At 49.1% G+C, this 12,541-nt stretch overlaps 6 protein-coding genes across 6 annotated transcripts; 3 read left to right on the forward strand and 3 right to left on the reverse strand.

Annotated features, from left to right (window-relative positions):
* Window positions 1–229: 229 nt before the first annotated feature.
* N7479_000499 (uncharacterized protein) lies at window positions 230–1,914 on the reverse strand (the record flags this gene model as incomplete). Its single annotated transcript, XM_057248197.1, has 2 exons — window positions 230–913; window positions 976–1,914. The coding sequence occupies 2 exons, from the start codon at window positions 1,912–1,914 to the stop codon at window positions 230–232; spliced, it is 1,623 nt and encodes a 540-aa protein (XP_057112629.1).
* A 720-nt stretch (window positions 1,915–2,634) lies between these two features.
* N7479_000500 (putative esterase/lipase) lies at window positions 2,635–3,516 on the reverse strand (the record flags this gene model as incomplete). The annotated part of the gene is made up of 1 exon (XM_057248198.1): window positions 2,635–3,516. One exon carries the CDS (start codon window positions 3,514–3,516, stop codon window positions 2,635–2,637), a length of 882 nt encoding a protein of 293 aa, XP_057112630.1.
* Window positions 3,517–4,267: 751 nt separating this feature from the next.
* On the forward strand, window positions 4,268–5,872 carry N7479_000501 (uncharacterized protein; the record flags this gene model as incomplete). Its single annotated transcript, XM_057248199.1, has 4 exons — window positions 4,268–4,342; window positions 4,406–4,482; window positions 4,613–4,809; window positions 4,869–5,872. The coding sequence occupies 4 exons, from the start codon at window positions 4,268–4,270 to the stop codon at window positions 5,870–5,872; spliced, it is 1,353 nt and encodes a 450-aa protein (XP_057112631.1).
* A 563-nt stretch (window positions 5,873–6,435) lies between these two features.
* N7479_000502 (phosphopantothenate--cysteine ligase CAB2) lies at window positions 6,436–7,650 on the forward strand (the record flags this gene model as incomplete). The annotated part of the gene is made up of 1 exon (XM_057248200.1): window positions 6,436–7,650. The coding sequence occupies one exon, from the start codon at window positions 6,436–6,438 to the stop codon at window positions 7,648–7,650; it is 1,215 nt and encodes a 404-aa protein (XP_057112632.1).
* Window positions 7,651–8,353: 703 nt separating this feature from the next.
* On the forward strand, window positions 8,354–9,802 carry N7479_000503 (glycosyltransferase family 31 protein; the record flags this gene model as incomplete). The annotated part of the gene is made up of 2 exons (XM_057248201.1): window positions 8,354–9,364; window positions 9,470–9,802. 2 exons carry the CDS (start codon window positions 8,354–8,356, stop codon window positions 9,800–9,802), a joined length of 1,344 nt encoding a protein of 447 aa, XP_057112633.1.
* A 625-nt stretch (window positions 9,803–10,427) lies between these two features.
* N7479_000504 (polysaccharide deacetylase family protein) lies at window positions 10,428–12,018 on the reverse strand (the record flags this gene model as incomplete). Its single annotated transcript, XM_057248202.1, has 3 exons — window positions 10,428–10,747; window positions 10,805–10,890; window positions 10,946–12,018. 3 exons carry the CDS (start codon window positions 12,016–12,018, stop codon window positions 10,428–10,430), a joined length of 1,479 nt encoding a protein of 492 aa, XP_057112634.1.
* Between the last annotated feature and the right edge of the window lie 523 nt (window positions 12,019–12,541).

A 12,541-nucleotide genomic window follows, 5' to 3' on the forward strand; every position in this document is an offset into this window, starting at 1 on the left:
AAATTATAAACAAGCTTGGTATGTCTATTCAATGGTCTCCACCAAATTCTATGCAATCATCAGACTAAACAGTCGTTGCAATTCGTATAAGTGTAGATGACCGTCGATCCAAAAGCAGAAGTCAAAATTATTACAAGAAGGGTAAGGGACATAACAGGGACATCACGGGGACAGAAAATGGGGATATTAAAAAGGGTATATTGAGTAGATGTCGTGTCATCGTCTCGGATTAAAGAGGCACAGAATCCTGGCTGGGGTGGATTGTGTCCGGGGTAGAAGTTTCGAGTGGTGAGTGTTCGGGAACAGCAATGGGGGTGCTGGGGTTGGTGAAAGCGATAAGCGGCAAAGGACCATATGATTGGCCATGTCGAACCTCAAGATGGCGACGTAGGACAGCCTCTTCCAAGTACCAGCGGTGCCGCAAAGTCATCTTTTTCGTATCCAAGGCTTGCATGAGACAGGCTTCTTCTCGGTGGTGCTCAGTTTGTAAGGTTGCAATATCCTGGATGTGACGGTTACACATTTCATCCAGTTCTTTATCCATACGCGCCGTGGCTTCCTGCAGCTTGAGTTCTTGGCGGTCACGGAGCACTTTGATGCGGGCGTCATGCAGCTGGTCCATGCTTTTATGGCAGTGGTACTGTTGTTCTAGCTGCTCCATGTGCTGGCGAGTCAATACACGGGCTGGTGCAGTTGATTCATATTCCGAGAATGATTCAGAGGATCCTTCGGCTCTGGTAGATGTTCTGGAGGATGTTCCAGCAGGCGATGGTGGTGGGCTGACATTGCGGAGGAATCCTTCCATATGCTTGATGCGAGTGCGCGAGTTCATTTTGGCTCGATCGAACTCGCGCTGCTGTTCAATTTCGACTGCCAGCTGTCGCTCTTCAATTTGGATTACAGCTTCGATGTTCTATACAAGTACTTGTTAGCCTAGGAGAAAAAAAAATAAGAACTCAATTTTGTAAAGCGAACCTTCTCGCGCTTCTCATCTTCCTGGCGCTGGTTGTCCAACTGCTGCTCTGAGAAAGCGGTCTGGTGCCGGCGCCGGAGGGTACTTAGAGCGGCGTCTTGGAAAGCGAGATGTCGATTCTTTTCCATTTGATGCCGCTCGTGCATCTCACTCAGCTCCGGATCGTCCAGACTTCTTTGTAGCATCTCTTTGCTAAACAAAGGAATTTCCAATCTGGGAAGTGATCCCTCGGTGCTCGAGTGAGGTTGAACATCCTCATGTGTGGAATCATGGGATACAATTTTAGGATCGAAGAAAACATGTTCAACGCCATCATCGCTAGTAGATATAGTCATGCGCGGATCCGTAGGCGAGACAAGAGCCGACGACGTCCGCTTCTTGCGGAAATGAATTCTCCCAATGGCAGACTTCAAGCTACTCCGTCGTTTTTCCTTCTTGTCGGCCGATGCGACGCTGAGAATTGAATGCCGATTCGACTTGCCCTCAAATGGATCATTATATCCAAGCCCCGCCATGCCGGTTTTCCCCTCGCTGGAGCAAAATGAGGTGGGGCGCGTAGACATCGAAGCTATTGATCGCGTGCTGCCAGGCTTAATGCGATCCGAGGCAAGTGTAATGTCCGACAGTGACGCCACAATTTGATCGAGCACAGACGGAACGGGGGAGGACGGCTCGTGAGACGGAGTAACGGAACCGCACACAGAATTCCGATCGGTCGACGATCCAGAAGACAGGACCAACGAGGAGCGATCGACCATTCCTAGAGCAATCGAGGCAGCTAGTGGGGCAGTTGCTTTGATCTCTGGCACTTTCAGACCCAGTTGGTGAGCTTCTTCGATTAAGTGTTGCGCCTGCGCTGCTTCGGATTCCGGTGAGGGGTGACGGAGGACATCGGTGCGATATTGGGCCTCATCGAAGATGGGCCCGGTGCTCGACTCCATTGTATGTACAGTTATAAGAGATATGTCGCGCCTAACCAGCGCACATGAAGGTCAACGGTCGGGTACTAAGAATAATACTCGTCCACATGGACAAGACCAGCTATGACGGCATCCAGGGGATTTTTAAAGATGAGGGGTTGTAAGGACAGTAAAGTAAGAGCGGAGGTAAGAGGGTCAAAGCCAACAAAGAGGCTTAAGGGGCCAGGAAGTAGCGAAAGGATAGAAAAGATAGAAAGGGGAAACAACAGTCAGCTTGTTTTTCTTCATGTTTTTTTTTTTCGTTTTAGGCAATTTCTGTTTTAAAAAAAATACTCAAATTGACCCACGGGTGGCCCTGACGCAATCCCTGGTTCTACGACGGGACAATGGGGTCACTTTGAAACGGGCTAACCTTCAAGGGAGAGGGATATATTGTACGAACCTATACCTTTTTTCATATAGTTCCTCCATAATATATACTAATATCGGATAGATATTAAACTATTCTATTAAAATATCTCGTTATTTGAATAGCCTTGCGCCAAATGTGCAAGTTCTAACTCTATACAATTGTTCATCCCTCGAAAACACATCCCTTGATTTAAACCCCTCGATGTCCATATTAGGAAAGTAGGGCTTAGGGTTTAGAAATCACCTCGGTCCCATGGAAAGGTGTATATAGATCATGCCATATGCTGTACATCAGGAGATATTACTATGTGGAGCATCTGGATATAAGGGCTAGCTGGACCCGTTCAATATGTCAAACGCCAATTTATAAGCCCGCTCTTTGGCTTCGTATTGCGGAGTTCCCACCCTCGTGTTCTTATCCCACCCATGACTACATCCCTGCATGCGCTCGCTGATCACATGCCAGCCTTGCAGTTTTTCAATCTTCTGTGCTAGCTCCTCAGCCTCAAGCGCGAAAGTATCGCCATCTGCGGTAATCATAAGGATACGTTGCGGGAATCGATCCGCCTCAGCGTAAAGCGGCGAAATGCGCGGGTCACGCTTGTCCATGGATGACGGAATATAACATCGTCTGAAGAGGCGCATGACAGGAAGAGGAATTCCCAAGTATCCACTGACCGGTGCCATCTTCGAAGCAGGGTCAGGGCTCATATCGGTCACAGGATAGATTGCTAACAGGGAGTGAAAAGTATCGCGAGGGAAGAGGTTTGATGCAGCTGCCAGCGCAAGGTTGCTACCAGCACTAAATCCAGATATAGATACACGGGTCAGGTCAAACTCGTTTTGAGATGTGAGCACATATTTGATGACGTCTTCCACATCGTTCAGCGCGGCGGGGAATGGGTGTTCTGGAGCTAGACGATAGGGGACGTCCAAGACAGTGTGCTTGGTTTCTTGACGAATGCGTCGACAAAACTCATCATCGCTGCCGTGCAGGGGTAAAAGGAAGCCACTTCCATGAAAGTTGAGGAGGACAGGTGATGGGCCTGAGCCAGACGACTGATACAGATGGACCTTGATGGTTCGACCGGCATCTCGGGACTTGATATGGCGAATTTCATCTGGACTAGCCGACACAGGTATGGCAAGGCACATAAATCTTCGGATGATAAATGCAAAGCATTTGTCATAGTAATACATGAGAACATCCATGGTTGGTGTGGGAGGATGTACTAGTTGAAGTTGAGTCTCAGTCGAGGACTACAAAGTAGGGTTAAGAATGCGACTACTGATCTCCACTCTCTGCTAGTCTGATGGCTTGCAGCGCCTAGCCTGGAGGTACATAGTAGTACCGACTTGCAATCGATTGGCATATATTATTTCTCGTCTCTTGTATACGTTCTATTTATGCGATAATACTCAGCAAAAAAAAAAAACTATCTCTGGATGATACTTATGCCCGAATTTCCAGGCACCCATGCAGTATACAGTGCGACTTCTCCCTGACAATCGCACTGGCTTGGGTGACTTCACTGAGTTTAACATTGAAATTTTTGACGCTATTCATCTCCAAATACTCTACTTTATACTGTCTGTAATGTGAACCATATCATTGTTTGGGTGCGTTGATATATCTCACCGCTCGTGGCGGTATTGAATCTCCTATCGATTAGCTGTCGATTCCCCGCATTTGCAAAGTTCCACGCAGAGCCTCATTGCCTTCCACGCACCTTCTCTGCCAATTAAAATGACCGCCTGCCGTCGTCACGCCCATCCCCAACACCCATTGCCATCACATCTATTGTTCCCTTTTGGAGTCCCAAGTTGTCTCAGAAACAATAATTTTAGTTTCTAAACTCACTTGTCTCGGATTTCATCAACCAAACAAAGACTTCTTATTGACCTGGATAGGAACACCGAGAGATCTCACTTTCAACATCCCAATCTACACGCAATCCACAGGATGTCCATCAAAGTCGACGCCGTCGACACTAATTTTACAGTCTTCATACGCTTACCATTTCCTAGGGGCGACTTTGTCGACCCACCGCCTGCAAGTCTTCCCAGGATATATTCCTTCAACCTCCACTGACGTAAATAGGTCGAATGGAATGCATCCAGAGAGCAAGAGCTATGGGATATCCTTTCTCGCCCATCCAAAGGCGACATAGACTGTACGTATTACTGTCGCTCTGATGATTTTCTTTGCTTTACTTTAACCTCGCTGACATCATCATAGGGAAAGCCCTGTAACTACACTCTGCCCCAGGCACTTGTAAGCTGAGGGATGCTAACATGGTTGGTTCAGGGCAGAGAACTTCGACGTCACCTTGCAGTTCCTTCGTCAGCAGGCGGCATGGCTCTATGATCGCCAGCTGTCTCAGGTTCGGGCTCAAATGCGCAAGGTCGGCACTACGCAGTCGAACGCTCCTTCCCCAGCCCCAGGATCTGTCTCTGGTAGTACCGCCCTAAGTGGCCAGCCACAGAGAGAAATGCTAGTCCCAGGTATATTCTTAACTTCACTCTATATTCACTAAGGTATGATACTAATGCCGATGATCCAGCGGCTTCTCGGGCGCCATCACGGCAAGTATCTCAACAGAAGGATCTCCCTTTAAGAGGTATGGAACGAAACCCTACCCGGCATGGTACAGGGCATTTGATATCACCCATGGATCGAACGCATTTGACATTCACTGCAGCCCCTGACAACCGACGTACGAGCGTTACATCAATTACGACTACTAACCAAACTCGTGGACCTTTGGAACCTACACGTACTGCCACGCCGACAATCGCCGACAAAGAACCGCGTTGGGAAGCTTTTGGTCGTCGACCATCCACTGTGAGACGAGAACAAGCACCCGTCGCGCCTTTGCCCCGATCTCCAACACTCCAGGAAGAGTCTTCGTCCTCGAGCTTGTCCTCAGAATCAGAATCCGACGATGAGGACACAACCAGGCGTGCACCTCGGTTCAAACGGTTTGGCAAATTCTCCATCCATCGCTCTGGTCTCCGAGATGATGAGGATGACGAAGAAGAGACTCCAGCATTCCTCCCTCTAACCCGAGGACACCAACATACCCACCAGGATCGACCAGTCCAGGCACTCAGCGCTACTCTCCGTTTAGATGCCGAGCTAGCAGCAGCGCAACGGCGACGTCCCGAGCCGCGGTCTGCTCCCAGATTACCGGTAGCTACAGAGTCACCCGCCAGCTCTATGGGCTCTGGTGGACCTAGCAGCCTACGCAGCCTACCCAGTGGACCCAGACAGGGGGCACCAGTAATGAGCCCCCAGCGCGTTGTCGAGCGCCAAAATTCGCACAAGTCCACTGCTTCCGGTCGCGAAGCTAGCGATGGCACCCCTAGCATGGGAAGCAGCTTCAGTGACCTCGACGGTATGTCTCCCAACCCCGAGGATTCTGGATTTCAACTGATCGACTGGCCAGATGCAAGTGTGACCCAATCAGCCCTGGAGGAGGCCCTTTTAAGCAACATGCAGCATGGTGGAATGGCGAGTCGGATGAGTACCATCAGCCAAGCATTGCGCAGCCGGTATTTGCAGTAAAATACGTCTTACATAGCAACATTTTGGTAAATTGTACTATACGATACACTGTATGATGTGTATGATGTAGTTCATGTGGGGGTGCCGCATATGACGTCCACGTGATCGAGTGACACCTCGGTATGTCGGTGATGCGCACCAGTGACATTTTGGATACCTTCACTTTGTCCGGGGAGCACGGAGCTCTCTATACTCAGATATTCCAAGTATTCACAGTCACGGATCGGTCAAAGGGAAGCGCTAGTGCCGGATCAGGCCGTTCATTCTCACCGTCCACGCCATATGGAGGGGTAGCTCAACCTAGCTCCTAGTTGCCTGTAAAAAAAAAAAAGCAAGTTGAATCAACAAGAAACTCTCAAAATTGAGAATAAAGAACGCTCTCGGCCAATAGTGGAAAGCTGACCGGCATCAAAGAATCAAAGAAAACCCCTTTCAACCCCACCAAGGTCTTCGGGCGTGGAGCGGTATCCTCGGCACCTTATTAACTGCAGTTCGCCGGACAGATCTTGCGTTCGCAATTGTTCAACCCCTTTCCTCCATAAACATCTATATCCTCATTCACAATGGCAGCCCCATTACTCGGCGAAATGCCCCCAGCGGAAGCAGAATCCGTCTACTTCAACGAATACCCCCCACCAAAGGCTCTACCACGCCATGAAGCTCTCGCACGCGCATTCATTAACCTCCACGTCGAGGAAAATCGACGTGTAGTACTCGTCACATCCGGAGGCACAACAGTACCACTCGAAGCACAAACCGTCCGATTCATTGACAACTTCTCTGCCGGAACTCGAGGCGCCACATCAGCCGAGTACTTCCTCGAGCAGGGGTACGCAGTGATCTTCCTGCACAGACAATACAGTCTCCTACCATACTCCCGGCACTACAGCCACTCGACAAATTGCTTTCTGGACTTCATGGACGAGGCGCCGGCGTCGCCGGACTCCTCAAACCCCGGCCATGGACCTATCATGGTGCGGGACGAGTACCAAGATCAGATGCGCAGCGTGCTGCGGAAATACCGCTATGCGAAGCAGAACAATCGTCTCCTCTTGCTGCCGTTCACAACTGTTTCTGAGTACATGTTCGAGCTGCGGTCATTGGCGAAGTTGATGCGGCCCCTCGGCCCGAATGCGCTCTTCTACCTTGCGGCTGCTGTCAGTGATTTCTTCATTCCGCGCAGCCGAATGGCAGAACACAAGATCCAGTCCGGTGAGTTGCCTCCACACATGCGGGGCAGTGCAATCTCATCGGATGAAATCTACACGGGCGAGAACGAGGAAGAGCCCACGTCGAATAGCAAGAAGCTCGTCGTCAACCTCGACCCCGTGCCTAAGTTCCTACACCAGTTGGTGGATGGCTGGGCTCCGGAGGGCAGTATGGTTGTCTCGTTTAAACTAGAGACGGATCCCTCCCTACTTGTGTACAAGGCGCGTACTGCGCTACAGCGCTACGCTCACCATCTTGTCATTGGCAATTTGCTCTCGACTCGCAAGTGGGAGGTTGTTTTCATTACCCCAGAGGAGCCGCATGAGCGCTGGATCCGGGTTCCCAAGTCCAAGCGTAGCAAGAGTATCTCTGGTGTTGAGGATCTGGTTGGTTTGGCGGAGGCCAAGAAGGGGAATTCGTCCGTGCTGGAGCAGGCGGAGGCTCAGCAGATTGATGAGAGCAGTCGGGATGGAATTGAGATTGAAAGTCTTATTATTCCCGAATTGGTTAAGCTGCACACGAAAATGATTGAGAAGAAGACGAAACCTGCGACACAACCTGTACAGTGATACTTCTATGGCTGTACAATTCAATATGAACGATTAATGGATTTTCTTGGGTTAATACTGGAGTTTTGTGTAGTCCTATGTAGCCTTTGAGAATTTTTGTGTTTTTATAATTATATGTATTGTCGTTATAGCTCAATGCCTGCTATGCCCACTTTCTCGTTTACAAGCTTAAAGCTTTACGTAGCGAGATATCAATAGTTCTTGGTGTCCATATCACAGCCCATTAGGGTTACTCCATAAATTATGTAGAGGATTGCATATGCTGTATATGCTGGCCATAGTTTAAACGCTTGGATAATTCAACTATTCTTGGAACTTAAGGTGTCATGAGCGTGTTGATCCTGGTGGATCCTGACGTCGTGGGCCCCGGAAGCTCGCCCCTGAAGAAATGAAGAAGCCTAGGAAGATCCCCTAATAGCAACAAGGGGTCGGCTATTATATCTGAAGCAAAAGACATTTGATTCAAGGGGCAGCTATTTGAAACTTCCAAATTCCACCTAGCCTACGCGTCCCGATGTGTCAGCAACCGGTAAAGCTCGATCGTCGATCATCTTAGCCTCCAGCTTTCCCCGACTCTTGGCTTTGTTGGTTAACAGGAGAGGGGGCAAACAGGTTTGACTTTCATCTGAGCACTGATCTGGAAAAATGACCTATTGATCTACATATTCTCTGTTTGGCGTATTCATATTTCCTCGTGGTCAGGATGGTTCCCCGCCGGTTCAGTCGTCGCCTTATTGCAATTGCAACCGCCATTGTACTTTTCTTCCTTTACAACATCGGCTTCTTCTCCGGTCACAATCGCCAATGGCGACCTCATTTCACAACAACAACAACAGATATCGCCCCATCCCTCAATGAAAATGGCGAACCTGCCCCATTCTGCCCACCCATACCCGGCATCGAAGATGTACTCGTGGTAATGAAAACCGGAGTGACGGAATCCCGCGAGAAAGTCCCCATCCACTTCCAAACCACCTTACGATGCATCCCCCACTTCGTAATCTACTCCGACTTCGAAGAAGAAATCGAAGGCGTCAAAATCCACGATGTCCTCCGTAACATGGACAGCGCGGCGCAAAAGAACCCAGACTTCGATTTCTACCACCGCATCGTGAAATACGGCCGCAAGGGTCTGGAACAGCAAGACTTCGCCGACGAAGCAAACTCCGCCATCGGAAAACCCAACAACCCAGGCTGGAAACTCGATAAATGGAAGTTCCTCCCAATGGCGCAGGAAGCGCTACGCTACAAGCCAGACGCAAAGTGGTTCATCTTCATGGAAGCAGACACGTACATCTCGTGGCCAACGGTCATGACCTGGCTGGACCAGTTCGACCACACAAAGCCACACTATCTAGGTACAGAGACCCAGATCGCAGACGTTATTTTCGCCCACGGCGGCTCGGGCTTCGTACTCTCAAACCCGGCCCTGCAACGCGCCTCCGACGAATACACCACCCGCGAGGTCGAGCTGAACAAATTCACCGACGAACATTGGGCCGGTGACTGCGTGCTGGGTAAGGTCCTCAGCAACGTAGGCGTTAATCTACACTTCACATGGCCGATCATTCAAAACTCAGACATCGGCGAACTGGACGAGTTCACCACAGACTTCTACCGAAAACCATGGTGTTTCATCGCCGCAACACTCCACCACCTCTCACCAATCGACATCGAGAAACTATGGAAATTCGAACAAAAGCGCTGGCGTGATGTAAGTCAATTCAATCCATCCCTCTCAAACATCTACATAGTCCCACCTTACCATTCAATACCATACAAATATACCATTTCATTTCCTAACATACGTCCTCAATAGAAAAACAAACGCCTCCTCCTCCACGGCGACCTCTTCCGCGAATATATCTTCCCCGAAATAAGCAGCCAGCCCACCCGTTCAGACTGGAATAACATGGCACACGAAGAACAGCCCTTCGCCAAGACATTCGAAGATTGTCGCTTAATCTGCGAAACGCAGAAGACATGTGTTCAATTCGCCTTCCGCGAAGATAAATGCTTCACGAGTCTCACCCCGCGTCTCGGACATGCCGCTCCGAGCAGCGATGCGAAGTCAAGCTGGATCATCAGTCGGATTCGCGATATGACGGAGAAGAAGGGGTTGTGCCGGAAGCCTGATTTCGGAGATTTTTGAGGGTTTGAGACGGGCCTTGGATATTGATATTGATATTGCTTTTGGTTTTGCTCTTTTGGGCGAAGATCTCTGTGTTATTATGTGTTAGGTTTTTTTCCCTTTATTTGCGCTGTTTCTCATTTGTGTTGCTTGCATCGAGAGCGAAAAACCGGAACGCTTTGGTCATTGCTTGGGTTTGGAGCCTGGTCTGGTATTTGGGCATGCCGGGTGATTTGCGCTCGGTCTGGAGAACTTGTGTTTTTTTTCTCTTCTCCTATGTTCCTGTGTACTACCATTTTCTGTGCTCTGGTTGAATGGCTTGAATAGACAGGCTGTATTTGTGGCGTTGGCGCTTAGTTCCAAGGTGGAACCGTTTTGATATATGTACTTGCTTGGCCGCTCAATACACCTCTTGACACGCTTGGACGGATTCCCATTTGCTTTTGTGGAATCGCAAGTGTCAGTCGCTCATTGATTCGCTGTTCTGAAATTTATTTGTAAGAAAGCAAGAAACGAAAGACTAGTTAGTATTGCTCGGACGGCGTCAGGACACCAATTAACTAGGAGAGAGAATATACACTTAAGAATATATAGACAGGACAGCAGTCCTGCTGTGAGTCTGTACGGATTCCACGGCATTGTCATTTCACAGAGGTGGAGCGGACACATCCTCCAAACACTGATCGATTCGCATAATGCGGTATCCGGCGTTCTTGACATGTCGAATGAACTCTGGTAGGTATCCAATGGTAGTCGGGTTCAGGTAGTGCATGACGGCAAGATTCCCGCCCCTGTCCACGCCGCGGAAGAAGGCTTCAAGCTGCTTCTCTGGAGTCGAAGTGTTTGCCCATAGCCAGTCTTCGACATCGACGCTCCAGTTCACAATGTACGGGTTGGGTATGTGTCGAGCGAGCTCCTGGCGCAGCCGGGCACCTACCGTACCGAATGGCGGGCGGAAGTATGAAGCTGCGAGTATCCACTATGTCAGAATCATTTTCAAGGATGCATCACAGGGTGACCTACACTGAATATTTAGCTGGTCTTTGAAGATTTGCACCGCTTGAAGAATCTCATCGTCAATCTCACGGAGGGTTCTCAATGATTCCATCCTTGATCTCCATGTTAGCAACTTTACATGAAAGCCAATATTCAGAGTATACTTACTTTGGATGGGTGTTTGAATGAAGCGCCACTTGGTGTCCCTTCTTCAACATTTCCTTATAGAACTCCGTGAAATTGCTCGACCGATCTCGGAGTCCAGCCCCGACAACGAAGAAAGTGACCCGAACATCTTCTTCATCAAGGATGCGCATGATCCGCTGCGAGAACTGCGGCTGTCCATCATCGATGCCAAACGCAAAGGAATTCGGCCGGGAACAACGAAGCACCAATCTCCCAGTGGGCAGCTTGCCAGGCAAGCGATAGTGATTGTTTTCCTGCGACGGCGTTGGAACATCAGGCACGATCTCCACACGATGCAGAGTAATAGCTTCTCTGGTATAAAATCCATGGAACGAAACTGACACGACGCGGTTGAAATCGATATTGAAATGAGACAGAGGGATGTAGAGCTCACGATGTCCATTTGGAAGTTCGTCATGGGTTTTGCCTTTAGGGTGCTTGCGTCGACCGCCCCTGGACTTTCTATGCTTGTGCTTCTTTTTCCAAGCATCCGCATCTATATTATCTTCGTCATCATCGTCGTCTTCACCGTCGTCGTCCCAATCGTCATCCTCGCCATAGGTCTCAGTGGCAGGATGAACTACATACCGCTCCGCCTGGACGGAGTCTGAAATGCCGGGGAAGGGACTGCGTTTCGGATTGCATTCATCATTGTGTTGGTTAAAAGAGATACTGTACTGATCCGTGCCTTCAAAGATAACATGCAAGTACTCATTGTGCCAGGGTGTCAGGCTGTAGCAGACATTGCTATCGAACTGTGTGTGGAAGTTCTGGTCCGGGTCTGTTGGTACTAGACGAATGAAGCCCGGTCCATGTTGCACGGATAGATTCTCGCCGGAGCCGTGCCAGAATCCCAGATCGTTGTGCCTTGAATCTTTGAACGTGTCGATGACAAGAGGAGGACTTGCCTTCTTTGGATGCGAGGCATGATGCGTAGTGTTGGGGGTGAGCCCTCGGAGTTCATTCCAATGGCCGTGCTCAACAGTTTCGTGAAATAAAGCCGAGGATGGGAGAAATAGAAAAAGAGCGGCAGAACCTATGAATAGCCAACGCATAATGAAAGGATCTCTTAAAAAAGATTGAATGTGCTTCAGTTGAAGAGGTCAAAGGTGGAAGTTGTAAAAAGCATCGATGTATGTACTCGGATCAGTCTAAAGAGTCAGGAACGATTGACTACTTATCTACACGGGTAAGTGCTATAAATCCCAAAATCCGCACATTTTTACTCTCTACTGTGTATTACTCTTTACTCCGTAATTTAGATTAACAGGAGAAAAGAAAAATGAAACTAGATAATTGCATAAAACTCATGAAATCCGTGTTGCCGCCCATCGTCCTGACCATTGCTTCCATATCACTGTAGTCGCAGTAGCGATAAAACCAATTCAGTCCCGATACAAGATGCAGGAAAGAAAGGGCTTCCACAGATACAGGTTGCAGATGGCCAAGAGATCAAGCCCCTCAACACGTCTTTGTGATATCCGATCCTGATCCTCCAGGATAAAATGGTAAAAATCATCGTCTTCTCCACCGCTGGAACTCATTCGTTTCCACGTTTTTTTGGTTCTTTTCTCCCAT

Source organism: Penicillium vulpinum (assembly GCF_028829585.1).
Source record: "Penicillium vulpinum strain IBT 29486 chromosome Unknown utg000001l_segment0_segment0, whole genome shotgun sequence".
Taxonomy (NCBI): domain Eukaryota; kingdom Fungi; phylum Ascomycota; class Eurotiomycetes; order Eurotiales; family Aspergillaceae; genus Penicillium; species Penicillium vulpinum.